We start from the raw sequence: 26,828 nt of genomic DNA, 5'->3' as shown, positions 1-26,828 counted from the left end.
ATCCAAAGCGCTTTACAATTGATGCCTCTCATTCGCCAGAGCAGTTAGGGGTTAGGTGTCTTGCTCAAGGACACTTTGACACACCCAGGGCGGGGTTTGAACCGGCAACCCTCCGACTGCCAGACAATCGGTCTTACCTCCTGAGCTATGTCACCCCATAGCTCAGGTGTGTGTGTGTGTGAGCGAGTGTGAGAGTGTGTGCGTGCACTTTTCATTCCTTCCAGCCTCTTTGCACTTCACTCGTTTGTCTGTCTGGCGACCGCGCCCGGCCGCCTCTCTCTCTGAAAGGAAGGCGGAGCTAAACTCTCTTCCCCTTCTCCCCCCCCCCCCAGGCTCCGATCCCCAAGAGCGTGCTGATCCCCATCCCCATCTCCAAGCCCGTGTCGCGCTTCAGGAACAGCCTGGAGGGCCTGAACCAGGAGATCGAGCGCATCATCGTCCGCGAGCCGGGGGAGCGCGACGAGCAGCTGCTGGTGAGTCCCCGCCAAAACGGCCGAACGGCAGACCCCCGCGGTCCCACGGACCCAAAACCCAGACCCCCGCGGTCCCACGGACCCAAAACCCAGACCCGGCGGTCCCACTGGGCTCCAAAACCCAACCCCGGCGGTACACACTGGACCCAAACGCCAGCCCCGCGGTCCACGGACCCAAAACCCGACCCCGGCGTCCACACGACCCAAAACCCAACCCCGCGGGTCTGGCCCTAGCAGCCGGGCGCGTTAAGACCCAACGCTCGAGCGGGCAGGACCCAAACCCAACGCGCGGTAACGCCACGGCCCAACAGTCGGCGTGCCCAATCGCTACAGTCGGGTCTGTGCCTAATCGCTGCAGTCGGGTCTGTGCCTAATCGCTGCAGTCGGGTCTGTGCCTAATCGCTACAGTCGGGGTCTGTGCCTAATCTCTACAGTCGGGGTCTGTGCCTAATCGCTACAGTCGGGGTCTGTGCCTAATCGCTACAGTCGGGGTCTGTGCCTAATCGCTACAGTCGGGGTCTGTGCCTAATCGCTACAGTCGGGTCTTGCTATCGCCAGTCGGGTCTGTGCCTACCTACAGTCGGTCGTGCCTATGCTCAGTCGGGTCTGTGCCTAGTCGCTGCAGTCGGGGTCTGTGCCTAATCGCTGCAGTCAGGGTCTGTGCCTCATGGCTGCAGTCGGGGTCTGTGCCTGATCAGGCATTACTCAGGATGAACAGCTGTGGCTGTGTACTGGATGCTCAGTTCATCCTGACTGGTAGTGGCAGTTATTTGCTTTAAAACTGTGCTCATCCATGTGTGTCCCTGTGTGACTGCGCTTACCAGGCTCTGACTGTGCTGTGCTGTGTGTCCTCTCTCTCTCTCCCCCCCACGCCCCACCCCCCCGCCCCATCCAGCCCCAGGACGTCCCGGACGGGCACCGTGCCCCCCCACCCCTCCCCCAGAGGAGCAGCAGCACGCGCAGCATCGACACGCAGACCCCCTCGGGAGGGGGAGGGGGCGGGGGCGGGGGAGGGGGAGGGGGCGGGGGCGGGGGCGGGACCGGCGGCCGGGGCAGTAACCATAGCGACAGCAGCAGCCGGTCCCAGTCGGTGTCCCCGACCTTCCTGACGGTCACCAGCGACGCGGGGGCGGGGAGCCCCTGTCCCTACGACGACCTGCTGAGCAAAGGTGAGCGTGTGGGGGGGGCAGTGTAGCATAGCGGGTAAGGAGCTGGGCTTGTGACCTGAAGGTCACAGGTTCGATTCCCGGGTAGGGCACTGCAGGGTACTTAACCAGCACTGCTTCAGTATATATCCAGCTGTATAAATGGATGCAGTGTAAATGCTGTGTAAATGTGTGTAAATGCTGTGTAAATGCTGTGTAAAAGTGTAAGTCCGTTAAATGCCTGTAGTGGCTCACCCCCACTGTGGGGGGCGGGGTGAGGTGCGTTTCCCTGGTAACCGCTGACGCCAGCATCGCTCTGTCCCCCCCCCCAGACCTCGGCACCGGCTCCCCCCTGCCCAAGTACGCCTCGTCGCCCAAGCCCAACAACAGCTACATGTTCAAGCGCGAGCCCCCCGAGGGCTGCGAGAGGGTCAAGGTGTTCGAGGAAACCACGTCAGTGCCTCCTCCTCCTCCTCCTCCTCCTCCTCCTCCTCATCCTCCTCCTCCTTCTCATCATCCTCCTCCTCCTCCTCATCCTCCTCCTCCTCCTCATCCTCCTCCTTCTCATCCTCCTCATCCTCATCCTCTTCCTCATGCTCTCTTGCTCCATCCCTCCATCCCTCTCTGTCCACTCCTCTCACATCAGAGCTGCTCCCTGGAGGACAGTGCAGTCTTATTTGGGGAGGGGGGGTTGATGGCTCCTGTTTTGGGGTGGATGATTGCTCCTGTTTTGGGGAAGGGATGATTGGCTCCTGTTTTTTGGGAAGGGATGATTGGCTCCTGTTTTTTGGGGGAAAGGATGATTGGCTCCTGTTTTTGGGGGAAAGGGATGATTGGCTCCTGATTTTGGGGAAAGGGATGATTGGCTCCTGTTTTGGGGGAAGAGATGATTGGCTCCTGTTTTTTGGGGAAGGGATGATTGGCCTGTTTGGGGGGGGGGATGATTGGCTCCTGTTTGGGGAAGGATGATTGGCTCCTGTTTTTTGGGGGAAGGGGATGATTGGCTCCTGTTTTGGGGGGAAGAGGATGATTGGCTCCTGTTTTTGGGGGAAGGGGATGATTGGCTCCTGTTTTTTGGGGGAAGGGATGATTGGCTCCTGTTGTTTTTTGGGGAAGGGATGATTGGCTCTTGTTTTTTTGGGGGTTGTTTGGCTTTGCTCTTGTCCTCCTGTGATCACTGTTTCTCTGGATGTGTTCATGTAGTTCAGAGCACTGGCTCGTTTGTATTTTTCTGTTTTTTTTCCCTTTTCTCCACATATTGAAAGTTTTTGAGTTTCAGCTTTAAGTTATGTTTGAGTTTCTCACGTTGTTTTGTCTCCTCTGTCCCCTCCCTTCCCCCCCCCGTCAGGACGAGGCCGCTTCAGGAGGTTCCGCAGTTCCTCTGTCCCGACAGGAACAAGGTCAACTTCATCCCCAAGAGCGGCTCTGCGTTCTGCCTGGTCAGCATCCTCAAGCCCCTGCTCCCTACGCCGGAGCGCCCCCTGAAGGGCTCGGGCGGTATGGCAGTGCGCAGCCTGTCTCCCTCCCTGGCGCTGGAGCAGGAGCAGCGGGTGGTAACCCGGGGAACCAGCACCACCAATCAGCAGCCCAGCCTCCCGAGACACCTGGAGGAGCCCGAGAGCTAGAGCTCAGCAGAGCCCCCCCTGTGGACAAACCAAGAAACTGCACCTTTTCAAAATGCCTAAATTCTTTTTAACCAAACCAAGCACCGATTCAAAACCAAGAAACTGCGCCTTTTCAAAATGCCCAAATTCTTTTTGACCAAACCAACCAACCCATTCAAAATTCAGAACTCTTTTTTTTCTTCTTCTTTTATTTTTACAAGACTGTTTGGGAATCACTTTCTTTTGATTATCTGTCTGAAAACAAAGAAACAAGCCTGACAAGCATTTGCTATGCAGCTTTTTTGTTTGTCCAAAAAAAAGAAGCAGTGAGCGGAAAAGGGTGTTGGCTGGGGTAGGGTGGGGCGTCGTGGGCCCCCACCCGTAGCATTGTGTTGAAGTCCGGCCCAGCTCTTTCCACCCCCACCCCCCCATCCCTGGCGTCTGCAGTGCTGTGGAAAATGCGCAGGTAGGAGGGGCCTCGCTGGAAGCTCCGCCCTCTTCCTCACAGGTACAGGGAGCGGAGCGCACCTGTGCACCCAGGCAGGGGCTGCCTGTGCTTCTCACACGTTTTACCATGGAGCCTTTTTAAACAAAAACAAAAAAAAGTGCTTTCTTTTCTGAGTCAAGGAGGGTTTAACTTATGAGGACGTGACTTTTTTTTGGAGTTGGCTGCGAGACCAAGAAGCCTGGGTTTAAGACACGCCCGAGGTTGATGAAGGTCTCTTCTGATTGGGTTTCCGTAGTAACTGATGCCCCCAGGGACCTCTGAGCCCGCCCCCCCCCCCACCCGGTCATTCAGGCTGGAGGTGGTACTGTAGCTCCTCCCAGATCCCTGGGTCCAAAAACAGACGAGAGGAAAGAGGAAACAAACTAACGTGCCTGCCGTTAGAAGCTGGCCTGGTTTCGCCCCCTGCGCCTGTCGGCGGTGTTTTTAACGGTAGTGTGTTTAACGGAAGTTTCCCCCGTCGTCAGAAACAGAGTTGTGAACAGAGTTGTGAAAATATGTAGAAAATGGAAAAAGAAAAAAAAAAAAGAATGTGTCTGTGCTTTTGTGTGTCTGACGCGCGGCTCGTGTCCTTGTGGAGTGACGTGTGACTGCGGGGCTTGTGATTGGAGCAGAAAGGTCTTGTTCCCGTCGGCTGAATTGGAACACATTTTTGATCCAGAACGAACTCTCGGTGGTGGAAGGGACAGCGGTTTGACGAGGCCTTGGTTCGCCAGACCGCGTGGAGAAGAGTAGAAAAAACGCTAAAATGGCGGTCGAACAGAAGGGGCACTGTGTCGCTTTGACGGGCAGGACACAGGGTGGAGGGACGATGAGTAAAATGCTTCTCCGTAGGGTTCCATCAAAGGGAAAATGTACATTAGATTCCACTGCAGCGAAATTAAAGCATAGCCTCTCATCAGCCTGTAGGGGTTACATTTAAAATGGAAGTACTCGTGACCCTTATTATTCTCGACCTGAAGATCTCCAGACACGCACACAGGCGCGTAAATTCCTCTGTGTTTTAATGTGTTTCCGTCTGCCTCGTTCTCAACATCGGTGATGTTGGCTGAAAGAGGGAAAGGGTCTTGGAGCATGGCAGGGGAATGGCAGTGGGATGGCAGGGGAATGGCAGTGGGATGGCAGTGGGATGGCAGCGACTCGAAAGGAATTTATTTTACTGACCAAAATGCGGCGGGGAAGAAGACCGCTCTATAAAGAGAGTGTGTGGCGCCTTGTGGCTCTAACCCTTCGTCTGTAATCGTGTCTGTAGTCGCGGCTCTAACCCGCGTCTGTAATCGCGTCTGTAATGCTGAGTTTTAACGCGTCCGTTGGAAGAGGGCGAGGAGCGCTGTCCAGCCCCACAGGCCTGCTCCTCACAGTGTCACAGTGCTGACCGCCATTACCGCTCCTGACCGGGGGGATACAGCTCCATCCTTCATCCTTTCATCCCTTCAGAGTTCATCCTTTCATCCCTTTAGAGTTCATCCTTTCATTCCTGTAGTTCATCCTTTCATATCCTTCAAATTTCATCCTTTCATTCCATTAGAGTTCATCCTTTCATTCCTTGTTTTCTCTTTTAATTTATCTTATCTTATCTTTATATTTTTATTTATTTGTTTGTTTGCTTGCTTGTGTTTTGTTATGTTGTAAGACGGGCTCTTTTCAGAGGTCATTCCACAGATGGCACAAACAACTGCTTCGACCCCCCTGCACATTAAGGAAGGTCCCCCCCCCCCCAACCCTAACCCTAACTGCCCCCCAGGCTGATCATCGAGCAACCTAACACCCCACCTGCGATTTGACCAGGTTGTGATATCAGAGCGGTGAGCTTACACTGCTGGTTTTACCGTAGGAAAGTTCCGGAACGTCGGCTCCACTGCGGGGGGGGCCCGTGTTATGGGCGCACCCCCTCGAGCGACGCCCGGGTGCTCCTGAGCTGCAGAAAGGGAGGCGGCCATTTTGAAGACGGGCCTGTGCCTGGTTCGGCTCGCCCTGCGTACGGAAACCAGACTTTCGCTTCGTACCTCGTCTTAACGTAGATCCTAAGTTTATGCTTTTAAAAAAAAATACATTTTAGGGCGTGGTTCACAACGCTGGTTTGCATTTTTATTAGTTTCTTTTTCCCTTGTATTATCATTATTATGGTTTTTACTGTTATTACGGTATTATGTTGAGCATTAAGGACTCAGTTTTGTACTTGAATATTCCGGCACTTTCCCACCCCTGGCCCCCCAGCTTTAGATCAGCTTAATGAGGCTTCTGGTTTTACCCTAGTATCTCTCCTCTCTTAACACAAACGCAAACCGATATCTAAAAAGTCCAATTTCTTTTCAATTTACAACATATGACTGCTTATGTAGTTCTGTACTCAGGAATGTAAAAAAAAAAAAAGAAGAAAAAAACATTAAAAAGTACAAAAAAAATCTTGCAAGTGTATATGTACTATACTTAGAGTATATCCACTGCATCTATAGCTACTTTTGAGTATATATTTATATAGATGAATTTACTGTATCTTATTCAGACAGGGCCGTTCTTTGGATGTTTTGTTAAGGTAATGGCCTGTGTGTGTCCCCCCCCCCCACCCCATCTGGATGTTAACTCTGTACAGTAGACAGGAACGAGCGTACGACAGCCTCTGAGAGGGAATTGTGTAGCGATGCTTCAATCTGGGTCACGAACACGAGCATTTGATTGGACACAAAAGTTTGATTAAACAACAGCTGGATCATTATTATATTTGGACTTTTAATTAGTCCCCTACCCCCCCCCCCCGTATTTTATTTTTCAGTTCTCTTCCTCTCTGGCGTGAGTGAGCCAAGGCTGTCTATACATGAAAATAATAAAATTGCACTTGCTCCAAATCATACATGTGGTCTCTGCTTCGAGTGTTCAACTCCTCTTTTAATGTTTTACTCCCTGAAGTTTTCTTTTCTCTGAATTTGGAAAGCCCGATTATGATTGCAGGCCTGTCTCTGCTACCTTCTTGCTAAAAGCCGGCAGCCCCTACGATCAAGGACCTTTCCTGGCTGTAGAGAGAGGGACACTGCTGAAGGAGGTTGCTGCCTTTGGGATGAAAGCCAGGGAGCACTGGTCATTAAAGATCTCAAAAAACCTCATCAGAACAGGGACTTAGCCCCACTGCCTTTTGCCCAGATTCATAATGCCCAGAAACTTCCCAGATTCTAGTCTGGCCTTTGTAGTTCATGGTGGTTCTTCCAGAAGCACGTTCCAGAAGGCGCACCAAAAAAAGCGTTTCGTTTGGAGGTGGTTCAGCTTCAGTGGACCTGGAACACCACTGATATTGCATGCTTACCGTCTCGGGACCGGACTGACCGAAAAGGAGCTGTTGGCGGGGCGGGGCGGGGCGGGGGGCGACCACAGATTAATTTAGCAAAAAACAGTCCTTGCCAACCAATCCAAGTCACAGCAAAGCTCTTGTATCAGTAAAATCTAAACCAGATAGGCAAAACCAACACAGTCATATAATTTCAGGGACAATCAACAGAAGACTTTCATAAAGAAGGGTTCAAAATCATCTAAACAAAAAAAAATTGATTAAAAGTTTGTAAGTTTATTTCAGAAGTTCACAACTATTACCAAAGCAATTTTTTTTTTTTTGCAAATGGAGTATTCATAATTTCAACTTCCTGCTTAGCAAAGTTCAGAAATTGAGCAAACACAACCATGACATTCAATATTGAAATAAAAGGCATAGGTGTAAAACATTTAAAGCATGGTGTGACTGAAATACATTCTTTTCGGTATAATATCTACTCCAGGGCCAAATCCAATCACGATCGGACCCATTTGTTAATTAAATATTGCAGATTGCAAACCGATCCAGTTCCAGCTGACACAAATGTGCAGGGTTCCCTTTGACTACCTAAAGGAAATCTGTACTGTTAATATATTTACATATTCTTACCCTCACAACCACATCGACATTAATATTAAAAACTCCTGTTACAAGGAAAAGCATATTTGTGTTTCAAAAATGTCACAGCAAAATGTTAGTATGGGGAGGGGGGTGTCCTGAGCATGCTCAAGTAGTGTTTTTTTTTTTTTTACTTTTTTTTTTTTGTATGAAAATGAGGAAATTGTGCTTTGACCAAAACATGGACAGGCAGGTTATCAGCACTCAAGCAACACCCCCTCATTTTCTGAGCAGCTCAAAGTTAAAAACAAAAACCAAAAAAACAAAACGAAAAATAAAACAACCCTGTGGTGACCGTGGAGGGGTTACCCCTGCTCTCCTTATGACTGACATCAGTTCAGAGTGCTGATGGGGAAGCCGCTTCCCTTCAACAGCACCCTGCTGCACACTGACACCGTTTCCTATGGGTTCTAGTAAACAACTTGGTCCCACAATGATTTTAAAAAAAAGGTGAAAAAAAAATTCCATTCCATATTGTGCACTTCCATTCACAAAATCACATTTGCCCATTTTAGAGAGTTGGGCATTGGGGGTGGGGGGTACGGGGTGGGGGGGGGGGGGCAGTGGGAGCATGGTTTAAGGATCAATGTAAATTAAAAGGTAGTACAGCTGGTAAGGTGTTCAGTCTCTGGATTTGTTACAAACACCAGACACCAGTTTTGGTGCTTCTTGGAGTGTCAGTTGTACATAAATATCAGGACATACCTAACAATACTTTAAATCAGGGGTGTCAAACTCCACGGGAGGGCCACAGTGTCGTCTTCTGTTATTGGTGGTTTCCTTTCAATCAGCAGCCAATGAAGGCCTTGAGACAAGGGGCATGGACTCTTAAGCCAATCAGTGACTTAAATTAATCACTTGTGCTAAAACGCATGAAAAACCAGTTGACACCATGGCAGTTTGACACCCCTGCTTTAAACACTATATAGAGACGTATTACTTCTTTTACCAAGGTTACATATTGTCCACAATAGTGCATAATAAAAAATGTTTGTCAGTTTCAATTCCACAACCAAATATCTCCAGAACAGAGCATATGCTGCAAAAAAGAAAAAGAAGAAGCCCCCTGTTCCTCTGCCACTCAAAACACTTTTCTAATCATATGATGATTAAATTCACAGGAGTGGGAATCGGTTTAATATCATTTACGAAAAACCCAAAATCAAACACCAATATTTACTTTGCATATTTGAACCCTCTCCTCCTATTACCTACACACGCAAAAAAAAAACAACGAATAAATACAGCATGTATGAATGTTATATTTTCAGTTCAAAACTCAAAACCCGGCACATGCAGAGAGTGGAAAAATCACACGATCCAGAACATTCCAGAACACTGTGACACCCAGGATTCCGAATTCTCAGCCTGAATGAATGTGACATTGATAGTCCTAGTCAGCATTGGGATAGTCAGTCCATGGTAAAATATACTCTTTGGGAAAAGATTCTGATACGCACGCACCCATTAAATCGCTCCATCATTCGTCCTCTGCCTGATCGATTGTTGTGCCGTTCGTTTAATTGCATCAGTTTGCAGGATCGAAAAAGTGAGACAATGTTCAGCTAACCCGTTTTCCCCCCAAAAAGAAATCTAAAGTTCTAAAAAAAGTTCTAGTGCACATTCTTAGAAGACAAAACACCAGGAAAAAAACTAATAATGTGATTTTTTTTTACCTCCTGGTGACCTGACTGCAGAAGCGATGACGTAGCTACAAAAAAAAAAAAAGCAATCTGCAAGTTTACGCCCAAGTATACTGCTAATAATAATAATAATAATAATAATAATAATAATAATGTCGCACAATCGTTACAGAGTTATAATAGAGTGTTCCGGAATATTAATACATTTCCGTGGCCGAAGAGAATATTTGCCCTGGTCTGCCCTGCATTGCTCCCTTAAACCTGGCCAACCAGAACTCAGTGTGGAGAGAGTGAGAACGAGAGAGAGAGAGAGAGAGGGAGAGAGACAGAGAGAGAGAGAGCACAAGAGAGAAAGAGAGAGCGAGAGCGATAGAGAGAGAGAGAGAATGAGAGAGCACGAGAGAGAAAGAGAGAGCAAGAGAGAGAGAGAGAGAGAGAGTGAAAAAAACAAACACCAACAGGGACAGACGCTGCTCTTCCACAGGCCTGCCCCACAGCGCCCCCCTCAGGCGTTGAGCAGCTCGTCGTCGGAGCGGCCGATGGCGTCGGGGTTGGAGAGGGGGTCCAGGTCGGCGAAGAGGTTGAACCAGGCGGACATGTCCCGCGCGGGTCCAGAGGGGGCTGCAGAGGGAGGAACCGTCAGGCTGAGAGACTGTGCAGACCACAGGCACAGAGCACCCAGCATACAGCACAGCATACAGCACAGAGCACCGAGCACAGAGCACCCAGCATACAGCACAGAGCACAGAGCACCCAGCATACAGCACAGAGCACAAAGCATACAGCACAGCATACAGCACATAGCATACATCATACAGCACAAGGCACAGAGCTCACATCACATAGCACATGTGAACAGGGTTTGGGACTTCACACACACCAGGCTGAATGCACACACCTGCCCATGCCTGGGAACAGCCTAGCAGGTAAAATATAGCCTACTGCTGCACAGAGAATGCCTGCGTCACTGACTTACTGCAGATGCCTCAAGGAGAAGATACATCAGCGTTTGTCAAAGTGTCTACAGTTATATTCCTTATAAACGAAGGTTGCGTACATTAGCGTTGTAGCACTTCGAGTCCAGGACTTGGACTTAAACACTTAAATTGCTCCCAGCATTAAAATAGATTCAAGTATGTGCACGTCTACAATCGACATATAAATAAGTATGTGATTAAAATGGTTTTAATCTATCTAAAAATCTAAAATATTACATCGCAATGGACCATTTCCAATGGGCATATTCCCTTATAAAGCCAATACGCATCACCGTCAATGACGTAGGACGTTCGATCAATGATAGCGTCGGCGCGAATTTTGTCCACACAAAATGTTTGCTAATTACACCACGAAGGAGATAAAACGTCGACTTTGTGCAACGTTTGTAAGCGTTAAATGGAGAAGAAACGTGGAACGACGTCAAACTCTGGTCCCTGGTCCACATGCATCCTGAGAGGTAGGCTAAATCAGTTTGAATTTCAATTAACGTTACGTGATATAGCTATGCAAGTTAGCCAAGCCAGCTAACGTTACAGTGGCAACCCATAGCCTTGCTAATCCCGTCAGTCTTGATTTATTCATTGTCTGTGTAGCGAAAGTTTGACAAGTCAACTCGTTAGAAAAGCGTGTCTACTTCTGTAGGCTGGCGAACCAACAATTTTATTTCCGCAAAAAATGACAAATATTACGAACAAACGTGTTGTGCACAATACTCGTCATTAGTTTTAACAAAAACGAACAACCCTTAACGTTACTCAGTGTTCAGTTATTTAGACTGGTCGGGTTCTGAAACATTGGTCCCCGTGCAAGTTAACAACGGCTCTTCTTGTACGAGTTTACAAGCTCTAGTCCTACATCGTTGACCGAGTCTGTCCTTTTCCCGTCTCATTAAAAAAATGTTTTATTCAGCAATGGATTGGGTCTTATTAAAGTCCCTGGTCCTCTTTCTGTGTGTCGTGTTGTCATATTGAAAGTGTCTCATGGACGTTTGCGACTAAAAGCACTTGCTTTAACTAACGCACATGCCCCGCTCGTATTGACAGTACTATCCATTCCTATCATTGAAAAAGAAGGATATACTTTGGATTCAGTGACCCTTTTTCTTAGTTTGTAATCTCAAATTTGCATTTTACATCATTGATAGAAGCAGCTGTTAAATGTCCCTTTATTTTTTCCTAATGCCGACATTCTTGGTTCAAACTTGAGCACTATCGACTTGGACTTGTTTTGGACCGGTGACTGTGACTTGATCTTGAACTTTGACTTAAGTACTGGGGTCTGTATCACAAAGAAGGATTACTGATTTAGCTGGATAACAGCTCTGAGTAAAACCCAGAATCCTCCCAAATTTGAAACAGGAACTGAAGTAAAAAGCTGTTTCAGGTTTTTTTAGTGCAGTTATCCAGCTAAGTCAGTAATCCTGCTTTGTGCTACAGGTCTCTGGTGGTTGGACTACAGCACTGGTATGTGTTCTGTGTAGAAATAACCTATCACTGAAATCACTGACCCACGCCACCTAGTGAAGGTTCAGTGGAACAGCAGCCCACAGAAAGGCTGTATGAGTGCACCGCACAGTAACACACCGCTAACCAGCCAGACGCGCCATTGGTTTTTACCAACCAACCAAAAGCGTTTTCAAGATCAGGCAGTTCTCCCCAAGAGCACCATTCCCCCCATAGACAAGTCTGTTGACATAAGGAGCCGGACTAAGGGTAGAGAACGACAGCACCGAGCTGTTCCTGTCACTGCAGGGACATAACCGCGAATCGGCCTTGAACGCGGATGCACCAAGTCCGCGGAAAATCGCATCACAAAAGAGAGCGAGAATTCTGGCTGGGTCAGAACGCGGGAGGACTCGTACAGAGCTTAGAGAGGAGGGGCCGTGTGGTTTTTAAAGAGGTGCATGATTGAGGCGGGGGGGTGAAACTAACGGTGCAGTCATGCACGCAGCCCCGTTAGGGTGCTTATCAAAGCTGCTGCAGACGGTCACACGGCAGACAGTGGGGGGGGGGGTCCTGTCCAAACAGGCACATTTTTTCCCAGAGGCTCCCTGCCACAGAGTAAAGCCAGCTGAGACTGCTCAGCTCATAACCGTCACAACGATCACAGCCTCCCTGGAAAAGTGCGCCGTCATCAGAGAAACAATCACAGCCCCCAAAAGTGCGGAGTCACACAGAACCTATCACAGCCCCCAAAAGTGCACAGTCACGTAGAAACACACAGCCTCCCTCCAAAACTACAGCCACACAGAAACAATCACAGCCCCCAAAAGCCCTGTCATCACAGAAACTATCACAACTTAACTCGATCCTCTCTACGGTGCACGTGCACACACACACAGATCCACGTTGCCCCATTAGAGAGCTCTCACCATTGGCTGTAGTCTTGGGAGCACCCTGAGTGGGTGGAGCCTGGTCAGGAGCCTGTGGGCCTTGCAGGGGCGGAGCCTGAAACATGGGCGGGGTTGCCCAACCTGAAAAAATAAGGACAGCAAAATAATTTCAGGGGAATGTTTTTTGAACCTTATCTAACACAACAATCAATATGGACATCCAGACGTTAGACAGTGCCCCTTCCATTTGAATGTGAATATGGGACCCCTATACCCACACTGAGCGGGACGCTACAGCATGTACAGTGGAACGGACATATTGGTAGCAGAGAACTCCTCCGGCCACCAGGGGGCAGGCTGCCGCAGACACAGACCTGTGGAGCTGAGGCTCTGGTCCAGCAGCTGGGAGGGCAGGAAGCCGGAGGAGCCGGTGGGGTGAGAGGGGGAGAGGGCAGGGGCGCCGGCGGCCGCGGCGGGGGGCGGGGCCACCGGGGGCTCGAAGCAGCCGAAAGCGTCCTGCCACTCGCGGCTGAACTCGTTGCTCCCCGAGGGGCCCGGGCTCAGGATGTCCTGCAGGAAGGACAGGTCCCCCTTCGTCATCATCATCTCTCCATCCTCATCCTCCTCCCGCTGCTTCTGCTGAGGAGGATCCAGCAGCAGGTCTGTGGCCACTGCAGGGCAGGAGAGAGAGTGTGTGTGACCGCAAGATGGAGAGAGAGAGAGAGGGAGAGAGGGAGAGTGAGCATGAGCACAAGACGGAGAGAGAGCAAGCACAAAACAGAGAGAGACAGCGAGATGGGGGAGACAGTGAGGGAGGAGAGAGAGAGAGAAAGAGAGAGAGAAAATCTTAATTTATCCACCTATTTGGCAGACTCCTTCACCCACAGTGACCTACAGGGAAGACTAGGTCACACATCGAAAATGAGCAAAGCTAACCTGTAGCACACGACTGTCTACAGAGGAAGCACAGAGCCGTCTCCTAACGGCGAAAACACAGACCCCAGTGAGCCACTCCAGCACAAACCAGGACAATACGCAGAGAGTGGAGCAGGAACAGGATGTGACATAAGGACAGGGGCACAGCTCTGAGCAGAGAGGCGGTCTGTAAGAGCCCAATTCAGTCGGGTCCAGCGACAGGACGGCAAGAGCAGGAGAGGAGAGGGGTGCTGCCCGTCAGGAAGGAGGAGACAGGTGTGCAGTCAGGGCCAGGGGAGGAACGATCAGGCCAACCCCTCTGCAGTACAGGGCTCCATCTGCAGCTCTGTACAGTATAGAGGTGAATCTGCAGTCATGACAGTAGAGGTGAACTGCAGCTGTACAGTATGAGGCGAATCTGCAGCCTGTACAGTATCAGAGGTGAATCTGCAGCCTGTACAGTATAGAGGTGAATCTGCAGGTCTGTACAGTATAGAGGTGAAACTGCAGCCCTGTACAGTATAGAGGTGAATCTGCAGCCCTGTACAGTATCAAGGTGAATAAGCAGCCCTGTACAGTATAGAGGTGAATCTGCAGCCCTGTACAGTATAGAGGTGAATCTGCAGCCCTGTACAGTATAGAGGTGAATCTGCAGCCCTGTACAGTATAGAGGTGAATCTGCAGCCCTGTACAGTATAGAGGTGAATCTGCAGCCCTGTACAGTATAGAGGTGAATCTGCAGCCCTGTACAGTATAGAGGTGAATCTGCATGCCTGTACAGTATAGAGGTGAATCTGCATGCCTGTACAGTATAGAGGTGAATCTGCAGCACTGTACAGTATAGAGTGATTGCGCGTAGTATAGGGGAATCTGCATGCCTGTACAGTATAGAGGTGAATCTGCAGCCCTGTACAGTATAGAGGTGAATCTGCAGCCCTGTACAGTATAGAGGTGAATCTGCAGCCCTGTACAGTATAGAGGTGAATCTGCAGCCCTGTACAGTATAGAGGTGAAACTGCATGCCTGTACAGTATAGAGGTGAATCAGGGAGGGGCTCTGAATCTCTGGACAGTGTAGAATGGCAGGCAGTTTTACCCAGCCCAGGGGACTCTATGGGTGTGGGCTCCTCTGGTGGTGGGGTGCTGTTGAACCACATGAGGCCAGCAGGGGGTGCTGTGGGCTCAGGCTCAGGGAGGGCGTTAGGCAGAGGTGGCTGATGGGATTGAACCCCTGGAGGGTCAGGGAGCAGGAGGTCGTCGTCTGTGTCGAGGGCACTGAGGGAGCCAGTCAGCTCACACAGGGCTGGATCACACACGGGGTGAACATTAACACTGTGCATACACGCGCACACACACTATACACACACACACACACTCACACACACACTATACACACACTCACACACACTCACACACACACACACACACGCGCACACACATGCATGTACACACAAGCATACTCACACACGCGCACGCACACACACATGCATATGCACACAAGCATACTCACACACGCGCACGCACACACACATGTATATGCACACAAGCATACACACACACGCATGCATGTACACACAAGCATACTCATACACGTGCATGTACACACGCGCACACACATGCATGTGCACACAAGCATACTCTCACACTTGCATACACGTGCACGCACACACACATGCATGTACACACAAGCACACTCACACACGTGCATGTACACACATGCACACACACATGCATGTACACACAAGCATACTCCCACACGCAAACACACATGCATGTACACACAAGCATACTCACACACGTGCATGTACACACATGCACACACACATGCATGTACACACAAGCATACTCCCACACGCAAACACACATGCATGGACACACAAGCATACTCACACACGTGCATGTACACACACGCATGCATGTACACAAGCATACTCACACACGTGCATGTACACACATGCACACACACATGCATGTACACACAAGCATACTCCCACACGCAAACACACAAGCATACTCACACACGTGCATGTACACACACGCATGCATGTACACAAGCATACTCACACACGTGCATGTACACACACGCATGCATGTACACAAGCATACTCACACACGTGCATGTACACACACGCATGCATGTACACACAACCATACTCACACAGCGCACACAAAGGCATGCACGCACACGCACGGACATGCACACAGGTTATATACTGCTAAACCACAAGGTGGCAGCATAGGCTAATCTGGCTGGAGCGAGTGACTTTGGAGCAGAAATGATTACTTCCCTGTTTGTAGTTGTTTGTTAAACAGTATTTATGTTTAGCGCCTCTAACAGAAAGGCGGGGAATTGAACCACACGTTTGCATCGCGTCACAGAATGTGCACTGCGCATTTTGCTACACAAGCGCGTGAGAAACGCCCCATTGCGTTGCTTGTTGCATCGTTGCGCACGGCGTTCCTTGTGTAGAGTGTGCAAGAGGCCTTACACATGCACAGTCCATTCCAATCCAATTCAGACAGTGAAGTAAAAATCTATTTAAATTATATTTCTGAATAGTAAAAGTGGCAGCAGTGTTCTATAGGCACACACGCACGCTCACGCACACGCACACGCACACACACACACAGAATCATGGGACGGATGCACTCACACTCACACACACACAGAATCATGGGACGGATGCTCACACACACACACACACAGAGGCAGTGAATAACGTCGAGCTGATGGGTGCTGCAGGACTCCCGCAGGGTTCATCATCAGCATGGTGCCGCAGTACTCACCGGAGTCCAGACTGGCGCACAGGGAGCCGTCGCTGTCCCGGCTCTGCACCTCCGCTCCGAGGGCGGAGCCTGCAGGCAGAGCCACACCCACAAGCACAGATCGGCATTTCACACCGCTGCAGTTTGGAGCTTTGCAGTACAGTGATGCATTTCTGTCTGCCCACACCCAGAGGAGCCACCCGACCACCTCCACAAAATTCCCCAGCAGTTCCTAATGAGCATACAAACTATGAACTGGCCAAAAAAGCAGATTACTTACTGTACAGCCCCAGTAGTGCTGTCAAATTAGAAATGATCAACCGACAGGATTTCTTTTTTCTTTTTTTTAAAAAGGCATGAAATGTAGGCTTTTAAATCCAACATACCAGCATCTGAGACCGAGTTGCCAGGTTTGTCTTCGTCCAGGGATATCAACCTAAGGGAAAACCAGAAACACTTAGCTGTGATAGCTGTTTCTTTCGTCTACTGCGTTCATCTCCGCGAGACGTGGCTGAAAAGGTGGTGGTGGGGGGTGGAGATGGAGATGAGGTGTGCAATGGGGAAATGTTGCCAGATGCCAACTGGGCTACTTAAAAAAAAAAAAAAAATGTTTGTTATTGTGTGGGGGAAAATGGCTTTGGGCAGGTTCAGTGTTTTCAGATCTGGCAACACTAGCAATGGGCGTAACAGCCTGCGGAGGAGCTAGACCCCCCCCCCCCCCCAAAAACTCCCCCCCAGGCCTGGTAACATCACTGACACTGCAGCTGCCTTAAATGCCGTAGCATTACTAACCCACTGGAATAAACTCCCTGGGGCTGTGCGCACTGCAAGGTTAATTCATGCTGACTGCTCAGGTGTGTCTGTGTGCATGAGAGGCCATTTACTCTACAGCCTCAACCAGAAGGCCTAGTTTGGCCTGATACTCGGGTGACAGTCGATTCAGGTTTCTGTTGGGAATGAGGGTGTGTGTGCCTGAGAAGGACTGTCTGTTTCTGTTGGGAACAGGTGAGAGTGTGTGTGTCTGTAAAGGACAGTTAGTTTCTGTTGGGAATGTGTGTGTGTGTGTGCACGCATGTGTGTGTCTGTAAAGGACAGTCTGTTTCTGTTGGGAATGAATGTGTGTCTGTGAAGGACAGTCCGTTTAGTTGGGGGTGAGTGTCTGTGAAGGACAGTCCGTTTCCGTTGGGGGTGAGTGTCTGTGAAAGACAGTCCGTTTCCGTTGGGGATGAGTGTCTGTGTGTGTCTGTGAAGGACAGTCCGTTTCCGTTGGGGTGAGTGTCTGTGTGTGTCTGTGAAGGACAGTCCGTTTCCGTTTGGGGTGAGTGTCTGTGAAGGACAGTCCGTTTCCGTTGGGGGTGAGTGTCTGTGATGAACAGTCCGTTTCCGTTGGGGGTGAGTGTCTGTGTGTGTCTGTGAAGGACAGTCCGTTTCCGTTTGGGGTGAGTGTCTGTGAAGGACAGTCCGTTTCTGTTGGGGGTGAGTGTCTGTGATGGACAGTCCGTTTCCGTTGGGGGTGAGTGTCTGTGTGTGTCTGTGAAGGACAGTCCGTTTCCGTTGGGGGTGAGTGTCTGTGTGTGTCTGTGAAGGACAGTCCGTTTACGTTGGGGGTGAGTGTCTGTGTGTGTCTGTGAAGGACAGTCCGTTTCCTTTGGGGGTGTGTGTCTGTGAAGGACAGTCCGTTTCCGTTGGGGGTGAGTGTCTGTGTGTGTCTGTGAAGGACAGTTTGTTTCCGTTGGGGGTGAGTGTCTGTGTGTGTCTGTGAAGGACAGTCCGTTTCCGTTGGGGGTGAGTGTCTGTGAAGGACAGTCCGTTTCCATTGGGGGTGAGTGTCTGTGTGTCTGTGAAGGACAGTTTGTTTCCGTTGGGGGTGAGTGTCTGTGTGTGTCTGTGAAGGACAGTCCGTTTCCGTTGGGGGTGAGTGTCTGTGAAGGACAGTCCGTTTCCGTTGGGGGTGAAAGGGGCAGCAGTTGGCTCACTTGTCGGAGCGGGTCTTAGCGGCGCTCTCCTGGCTCTTCTCCTGAGCCCTCCCCTCGGCCAGCTGCTCCAGGGGGTCCCGCAGCTCCTGACAGGAGACGCAGACCAGAGAAACTACATTTCCCATCAAGCACAAAATAGCCCCACCTCACAACAAACACACACAAACTACATTTCCCATCAAAAACAAAAACAGCCCAACCTCACAATATAGACACGTGCAGTGCACAGGGAATTATACTACACTAAAAAAAGCCAAACACGATGTTTAGTGCACTCATTCACAAGCACACACACACGCACAAACGCTATACACACTCACACGTACACACACACTTCAATGTCGACACCTTGAGTGTGGTGAACCGATTAACACACTTACGCACTCACACTCACACACACACACACACACACACACACACACACACACACATCAGTGCCGGCACCTTGAGTGTGGTGAACTGGTATGGCACGTAGCCCTGGAAGGCCACGTGGATGCCGGACATCATGTGAGCGGTCTTCTCCCAGAAGTGCAGGAGGGTGGTCTGCGGAGGGCGGGGCAGGCAGATAGCATAGGTTAGGTCAGCGTAATGTTTACTGTGTGAACTGGACTTAATGTGTTCATGGCTGTGCATAACTGTACAAAATGAGTATTGCACCTTATCGGACCTGTGTTTTGCAGTTGTTCCAATGACCTTTGGTATGCACTTACTGTACGTCGATTTGGATAAAAGCGTCTGCTAAGTAAATGTAATGTAATGTAACATAGATATCAGCCCTCCGTGTCAACACGGACAAGCACACAGTCCAGCAGCATTTCAACCATTTAGACATCCAAGCCTACTGAGACTAAACAGCTCTCTGAGTGTGGAAAGGGACATGGACGGTAATATTGGAACGGACTTGGAAGGTGGTGAGCAAGTGGGACAGTAATTTTGGGACAGACCTGGTAGGTGGTGAGCGAGTGGGACAGTAAATTTGAGACAGACCTGGTAGGTGGTGAGGTAGAGGGACTGTAATTTTGGGACAGACCTGGTAGGTGGTGTAGTATCAGAACAGTAAATTTGGGACAGACCTGGTAGGTGGTGTAGTATCAGAACAGTAATTTTGGGATGTACCTGGTAGGTGGTGAGTGAGTGGGACTGTAAATTTGGGACAGACCTGGTAGGTGGTGAGCGAGTGGGACAGTAAATTTGGGACAGACCTGGTAGGTGGTGAGCGAGTGGGACAGTAAATTTGGGACAGACCTGGTAGGTGGTGTAGTATCAGAACAGTAAATTTGGGACAGACCTGGTAGGTGGTGAAGCAGAGTGACAGTAAATTTGGGACAGACCTGGTAGGTGGTGAGCGAGTGGGACAGTAAATTTGGGACAGACCTGGTAGGAGATGAGCGAGTGGGACAGTAATTTTGGGACGCACCTGATACGTGGTGAGCGAGTGGGACAGCATGTTGCAGCGGCTGGCCCCCAGCATGTCCACCTTCTGGCACACGTCGTTCTTCAGCTTCTCAAACTGGCCCTTAGTGTTCCGCACCTGGGCCTGTACCTGGAGATGACCACCGTGATCACGAATGAGCTGCGTTACCTGTGTTTCTCCTGGTGTTCCAAGCCACACAGTGCAGAGAGTAACAGCAGGAAATCATGCTTTAACATGCACACGGACTTACACGCACAACTAGTTTGTCATGTGACCCAGTCAGGTGACACAGGCTTGAAATAGTTTTCAAGGATCAAGTCAAGCCATCTATGGTATCATAACAAATACATGGTGACAATTTGGCCTTACTAGACAAGTGTAATGGAAAGAAATCTAAATATTTAATATCTTAAATATTTAACGTTTATTTATATCTGTAAACTTGCATAGGCGTTGTATATTCTCTGTTGAAAAGTGAATTTCTCTCTGCAGAAACTGAAATCTGCTTTTTCACAGCTTCGACACGGCGCTTCAGGTTTGGGTACGACTGGAAGCCGGCTGATTACACAGTCGCACAGAGACACTTCAGGGTCTCTGGGGAACTCTTCCTGTTTTCCCTGGAGGAGGGCTGAGATAATGGTGTTTTCCCTGTGAGAGAGCAAACATTGTGTGTGCACTGAGGCGCACACAGGCCTCAATGCCCCCCCCCCCCCCCCCAAAAAAAGAAAAGAACTAGCTTTCTTTTCCAAGCAGCATTTTGCTGAATAAGTCAGCCGACAGCAGACAGTTAAAGGATTATAAGGAAAGGGGGCCTATCCTGGTTTTTGTTGCTTAAAGCATTTCTGTACAAGTATAACTGCGAGACAAGATGGCGGACGTATCACAGGAAATTACCCACAATCCATCTCGATTAATTCTCGGTTCCAGCCCAAAAAAAAAAAAAAGCACAATGCAACGGATAAGGGTGTAGAATTTCTCCATCCTGCCATAGAATTTTCACAGATGACGCAGCTGCTTGGTCGTGCTGTGTGGAAATGTGGGCAAACTGCTCCACCTCCCAGTGAAAAAGCCACATGGATTTTAGCTGTCACAAACAAGAGCAGTTGTGCTTCAAATAACATGTATAAAAACCAAAAAGTAAAATGTAAAATGGTGCCCCGCTGAAGTATATATCTCATTTTGCCTGAGACTTTCGCAGGCACGGGTCCCAAGCTTGTTCCAGCAACTTTCCGTCAGTTCTTTTAAACATCTCAGAGAGAGAGATTAGTAACATCGTTAAAATATGAAAACGGTGAAGGAAGGGAAGAGGTGGAGGAATGGAAGGTTTTGAGGCAGACCCAGGAGCCAAGCAGTGCCATCAGGCGATGAGGTGGCCACCTTCACTTTGTCCAGAGGGCATTCATATTTAATGAGCCCCATTTATATTTTAATGGGGGAGCGGGGTTCATGCTCTGACAGAGGCCACCAGGACACACTGTTAAACCGGCTTCTGCAGAGTCCTAAACGCTGTAAAACTTTCAGTAATGTACGTTGTCTTTTATCTCAGCAAAAGCAGACACAAGATAGTGCATAATAAATTATTTCTTTTTTAAATCTGCAATTTTGTTGTCACCACTTAGGACAGTTAGCAGATGCCCATACCACAGACATCCAGACCAGACTAAATGAATCTGTGGCATTCTCTAGTTGAGCGTGTTACATTAGGTACAGTTTCGCAGAGATTGAAAGTGAGATTGTTTTGAGCTCCCAACATTTGAGACCTGATAGTTACTGTGTGAAAGGTGCCTCCAACAAAGAGTGAGACTATCAGCCGGCCCTCTGACTCATCCACCCCCCCCCCCCACGGTCCGCCACCACCTGCCATACCCCCCCACGGTCCGCCACCGTGAGCCTAATGTGTATGCGTGGGGTTGCAGGTTTTATACCACCACCGTGCCCCCAAATGCTCAAAGAGACCGGGCCTAAACTCTTCCTCCGGGGGGGGGGGGGTGGTGGGGGTGGTGTGACCGCAGGGTAATCACAGCAGATCTGTGTTCTCCGGTCTCATCTGCCTTTCCTTTCTTCAGCTGCACACAGGGCCCATTCACCCCAGCCACCACAGAGTGAAGCAGAGACCACCTGAGAGCCGCGCGGCGGCCATTTTGTGCCGGAACGCTCACCGCACATCACACACCGCGCAGATGGGAGAGGGAAGGTAAGGACCTATTCAGCAAATTAACCCAGGGCGACGGGGAGAGGGCGAGGCTGGGAACTGGGCCAGGACACTGGGGTTGGGGAACATTTCGGCACTTCACGACAAGCGCGAGTCTCTGCCAAAAATCCGCCCCCCCCCTCCACGTTCGCTCAGCCCCTCCCGCTGACCTTGCGGAACTTCTCCAGCTGCTTGTACGTGTCGGGGTCCAGCTCCTGGGACACGTCCTTCATCCAGAGCAGGGCGCCCCGGTACTCTGTGCGAGACTTCTCCATGCGCCCCACCGTCAGCAGGGTGTCCGTGATGGCCCGCCGCCGAAACGTCTCCATCTCCTGCTCCAGGCGCTGCAGGGGGGCGCAGAGCGCCAGTCTGGGGCGGGGCGGGGACGGGGCGGGGCGAGGCGGGGCAGGGGGGCGGAGTCGGGTTTAACAGGGACACAGTCAGGAGAGAGAGAGAGAGACACAGGCCTCTCCAGACAGCACAGATGACAGAACATTCTGATGAGTGATGAACTACTGGCTATCAGTGCCAAACATAACAAGCACCACAAGCAACAAGGTCTCTTCTGGCCAGAGTATGAAATTAAATGAGCCAAATCATGGTGAAATTTGGATTGTGGCTGGCAAGATTTTCTACTCTAGCAAGCCACTTTGACAGGTAGCCGACCAGGTTGCGTTATATTGTAAAATTAATGTGGCAGGTAAAATGCTGAAAATGGCTGGTGATTTTTACAATCCACAAGCCACTCTTGCCATTGGCGTGAAAAAAGTTGATTTCATGCCCTGATTCTGGCTCTGACTGAGGGGCTGAGGCTCTGAGACTGGGGAGGAGGAGATAGTGGAGGGGGGGAGGAGGAGGAGAAGGAGGAGCAGGAGGGGGAGCATGCGATACCTCTGCTTGGCGGAGGTGCACAGGGCCTTGCTGGTGGCGTCCATCATGTTTCCCGCCTTGGTCTTGTCGTGCTCCGCCTGGAAGCGCAGGAAGAGCCCGAGCTCATTCTCCTCCTGGGACAGATCTGGGAGGGGGGGGGGGACCACAGCAGGGACAGCGCAGTTAGGGACACCCCCCACGCACAGGACCCCCTTGCGCCTCTCAGACCCCGCCCCCTCGCGCCGTACTCACGCGTGATTCGCTCCTGGTACTTCTCCACCACTTTCAGCAGCTCGGTGCACGTGGCCTGCACTGATCGGAAAAACTGTGGAGAGAGAGAGAGAAAGACAAAATAAACAATTTTAAAAAAGAGAGAAACCGTCGTTAACAAAACCTACGCTTTCAATTCTCATCCTCAAACCTGCTTTCATTTAATAAATAAAACCGTACGCCTCCCTTTACAGCGCCACCAAAAATCTGAAATGGACAAACACTGAAATTTACAGAGCACAGAAAAAAAAAATTCTATTATTTAAACATAAACCCTGACCCTGCCTAACTCAATATTCCAACGCTTCCTCCATTTCTTCCACGGCTGCACACAGAACATTGTGCCAAAATTTCTGTGTTTACTCTTACATAAGAAGTAGGCTATAAATACTTAAGTATACATAAGCTATTTATAAGTGAATATAAACGAACCACGCTACATTGACGGTCATCTTAGAAAGTGCTGAGTCAGCAGGACTGGGCCGGTCTGGAGAGCGCGGTCATAAACAGCACGAGCATCGCCCTCCACAGAGAAGCCATTTCACTACCCACTGGAGTGTGAGAGTGAGGAGCTTCTACATGCACTACCACTACACAAACACGCGCTTGCACACACACACACACACACACACACAAACACATGCACGCACACACCCACGCATACATGCTCACACACACACACACACACACACATTATACACGCACACACACACACACATTATACACGCATGCACGCACACACACACACACCCATGCACGTGTGCAAACACACACATATACCAACATGCCCACACACCAACCCACCGCAGCACACACACACACACCATGCACGGCCAAACACACACACACAAATACCCAAACAAGCGCGACCAACAACAGCACCCACGTATGCACACAACACACACACCAACCAGCAACACTATCGTTATCAGTAATACAACAACCCTTTACAAACTGTAACACACCCAGTCTTCAACTCCTCACCAGCAGCCAAAAGAGTGTGTGTGTGTTGTGTGTGTGTGTGTGTGTGTGTGTGTGTGTGTGTGTGTGAGAGAGAGAGAGAGATTGTGTGTGTGTGTGAGAGAGAGAGACTGTGTGTGTGTGTGTGTGTGTGTAAACTGGCTGAGAGCACAAGCCCATAATAAAATGACAGTTGGAGGAAGCCAGCAGCGCAGTGTCATGTTGACTCTGATTCACAGAGATGACCTCCGACCTCTGTGACCCAGCAACCCAGCCGTTACTCAGCGGAGTCTGTCGGAAATGCACCAAACACGCACCGTCTAAGCAAATACGCCATGCAAAGCCCAGGGATGGCAGTTTGAATGAGCAGCCCTTTAAGTGGCCAATATGAAAAATGTACGTACGTCACCCTGAATAAGAAGTTCTGGCAAGCAAATAATTTAGGACAAAGTCCCTGAAACATTATCTACCGTAATGCAGCAGAACCTGAAGTCTGTTCCAAAAACGCGTGACTGCTCCAGAATTCCAGTTTTATTCCAGCACATTTCTTTGAATAAATGTCTAACGTTTTGTGGTCAGGCGTTAGCACACCTCAAGCTTAGCATCCAGGTCCGCGTCAGACGCCACCACATACTCGTCCTCCTTCTTGCCCGTCGCTTTAATCAGAACCTGTTTGGTCTTCCAGAATTTCTTCTGCATTCGGGCCATGACCGAGCTGTCGTCGCCCAGCACCGCCCGGCCACTGAACATATCTCCGGAGAACCTGGGATGGTAAAAGAGGTGGTCTGAGGACTGAGACGGCTCGCCGCGGTTTTAATACAGGCCACAGTATCCAGTCTGCCAATTCAGTATTTTACAGCTGAACACCTACCCGTAACTGTCCATTTTCTATGCCGCTGTCTTTCAGGTCTGTGTGGGGGGCAGCATGCACGTGTTAAGCGTAGCCTACACAGTATTTAAAATATAATAGATCCGTTCGAAACATGCGAGTCATTTCAGAATAAATAAATAAAAACTTACCTTTTTAAAAAGGCAGTTGAAGTTTGCTACATCTCGGTATACCTAGGTAGTGAAAGACATTACTGGACTCCGCGTGTTTTTTTAACAACAACACATCAAATTACATTAATGATTACAGGAATAGCCCCGTGCCCATTTAAAGCAATACTTGCGAATAATGTGTGTTACGTTTGTTCAAATTAACTATAGAGCAGCACCGTGTCCACAAGCGAAGAAGTAACTAGCAGGAATAAGGTGGAAAACGGAAAAGGTGACAGCTGTTTGTCCGACTCATTCAGAAGCAGCCAATTGAATTATCTTTTCTCTAGCTAATTGCTTAATGCAACGTTAATAAAGACAGTGTCACAAGATAATATAAACGTTAGTTGCCAACACATACATTTTTCAAAATGCACCGTGTCCGGAAGACAATGCGCCCTACCCCTACCTACCATGAGAAACCTAACCAAATAGCGAGGTTTAACTCCAACGATGATCCAGTCGAGGAAACCGCCACGATAATTTAGCCTTATGATGAAAAAAAACATATTCTGCATAAAATTACTTTAACCCTTGCACAGTTTTCAAGAGGTATCTATTTAGCAAGTGAAGGTCATGTTTTTTTTTTACAACCTGCTATCAAGTGCCTAACATCTGCGTTTCACACCGACTGCAATTCTGACATAAGATCTCCGTGCAGAACACCTGCTCTATTTTAGCTGTCCATGAAGTTGAACAGGAAAAGGACTGCTTTCTCCGGTTAGGAGTTAGAGACGAGCCAAGCAAGCTAGTCGAATTACGCGTTAAAACGTTACGTTTAATCATAACAATAGCCAGCTAGCTACTTCTTACCGATACAAAAAAAGATGTGACTCAGTCCCGGAGTCGCTAGGTCTACGTGTACGCCAGCCCTATCAGATTATATGTCCACATTGAATTTCCACGGTATAAGGTCTGCACAAGGACAAAATTCCGATTTATTCCTCCCATTTTTCACCCGTCTCACGTGTAAACCACTCCTGACAACCTCGTTAATTAGCACTGAAGAACGTTAGCTACTGTATGCATTATTCCATCGCTGACAGCTGGCTACATTACCTTTCCGCGCTGCCAGTAGTGGAGGATACGGTCGCTTTTATCCACGGCTTTATTGGGAAAAACAGGATGTGAAGCTGCGGTTCATCCGCGCCGCTAGGTGTCGCTGCACCGACAGCGAATTCAAAGGAGGAGAGCACATCTGTGGGAGCGAGCGTTTGGTTCACTTATTTGGTGAAAAATTGTTGACATCCGCCGTTTGTTGAATTTTACCGGCGTATAAACACCATAAGCGGCCCTCATAAAAGTCTAATTTGGATTCCTTGTGTGAAAAATGTGAAGCAATACATTTTACCATATTGCATGTTAGTCAGTTTGAGTATATTTAACAAGATGCACTGTGATCTGGACCTTGATTGTTGTGGTCTGAACCCTGAAATATTAAGTTACTAAATATTAAGTTTTTATAAAACCAGTCACATTTTTTTAGGACAAGAGACGAGAATGGCTTTTTGATTAATATATATTCTTTAAAAGGATATATAAAAGGATATATACATCATATTATGACTAACCCAAACTAGTCATTTTTTGTCCAGATGTATTGCAAGTGTAGCAAACTGTTTAACTAACGGAAGGGTTAATGCAGTTTCTACTCCTTTTTGTTTCAGTAAGACATTACGTTCCTACAGTTAAAGAACTGAACGTTCTCACAGAACTGCCCCGTTTTGGGTTTGTCATGCATGAATGTCTCTGCATTAATGTTACAAGCTAGTCAGGCAGTCCCTATAATCAACACCAAAAGATTGGCAC

The 26,828-nt window shown here is 49.2% G+C and overlaps 2 protein-coding genes across 13 annotated transcripts in view; one reads left to right on the top strand and one right to left on the bottom strand.

The window, feature by feature from the left end:
• The window catches only part of LOC135240703 (protein FAM117B-like), a 35,173-nt gene extending 31,534 nt beyond the window's left edge, over nucleotides 1-3,639 (top strand). Inside the window, exons 5-8 of the mRNA XM_064310562.1 lie at nucleotides 333-473; nucleotides 1,369-1,642; nucleotides 1,951-2,071; nucleotides 2,967-3,639. Coding sequence (XP_064166632.1) covers nucleotides 333-473; nucleotides 1,369-1,642; nucleotides 1,951-2,071; nucleotides 2,967-3,243 — 813 coding nt within the window. The 3' untranslated portion in view covers nucleotides 3,244-3,639. The remainder of the gene's footprint in view (nucleotides 1-332; nucleotides 474-1,368; nucleotides 1,643-1,950; nucleotides 2,072-2,966) is intronic.
• A 3,624-nt stretch (nucleotides 3,640-7,263) lies between these two features.
• On the bottom strand, nucleotides 7,264-26,170 carry ical1 (islet cell autoantigen 1-like). Of its 12 annotated transcripts, XM_064310540.1 has the most exons (17): nucleotides 25,833-26,072; nucleotides 25,433-25,508; nucleotides 25,002-25,043; nucleotides 24,853-24,890; nucleotides 24,573-24,744; nucleotides 23,004-23,076; nucleotides 22,773-22,896; nucleotides 22,052-22,250; nucleotides 19,694-19,819; nucleotides 18,721-18,819; nucleotides 18,277-18,362; nucleotides 16,687-16,736; nucleotides 16,322-16,390; nucleotides 14,631-14,837; nucleotides 12,995-13,291; nucleotides 12,660-12,761; nucleotides 7,264-9,910 (listed from the first exon to the last, which is right to left on the bottom strand). In XM_064310540.1, the coding sequence occupies exons 4-17, from the start codon at nucleotides 24,864-24,866 to the stop codon at nucleotides 9,795-9,797; spliced, it is 1,734 nt and encodes a 577-aa protein (XP_064166610.1). In that variant the 5' UTR covers nucleotides 24,867-24,890; nucleotides 25,002-25,043; nucleotides 25,433-25,508; nucleotides 25,833-26,072; the 3' UTR covers nucleotides 7,264-9,794. The 12 variants fall into 12 exon arrangements, with proteins under 12 accessions (XP_064166610.1, XP_064166608.1, XP_064166609.1 ...); XM_064310538.1 differs by lacking the exons at nucleotides 25,433-25,508; nucleotides 25,833-26,072 and adding an exon at nucleotides 26,079-26,170; XM_064310539.1 differs by lacking the exons at nucleotides 25,433-25,508; nucleotides 25,833-26,072 and adding an exon at nucleotides 26,079-26,156 and having other exon boundaries at nucleotides 24,853-24,892; nucleotides 25,005-25,043.
• Nucleotides 26,171-26,828: the final 658 nt, after the last annotated feature.

Source organism: Anguilla rostrata, chromosome 15 (genome assembly GCF_018555375.3).
Source record: "Anguilla rostrata isolate EN2019 chromosome 15, ASM1855537v3, whole genome shotgun sequence".
Lineage (NCBI taxonomy): Eukaryota > Metazoa > Chordata > Actinopteri > Anguilliformes > Anguillidae > Anguilla > Anguilla rostrata.
Note: the sequence above shows the minus strand (reverse complement) of the source record. Positions and strands in the feature narration are given on the sequence as shown.

Coding starts and splice junctions, on each gene's coding strand:
- ical1 (XM_064310538.1), bottom strand. Junction 19,820..22,051: donor AGCTGGAGAAGTTCCGCAAG/GTCAGCGGGAGG, acceptor GGTCATCTCCAG/GTACAGGCCCAGGTGCGGAA. Junction 13,292..14,630: donor CATAGAGTCCCCTGGGCTGG/GTAAAACTGCCT, acceptor CCTGCCCTGCAG/TGGCCACAGACCTGCTGCTG.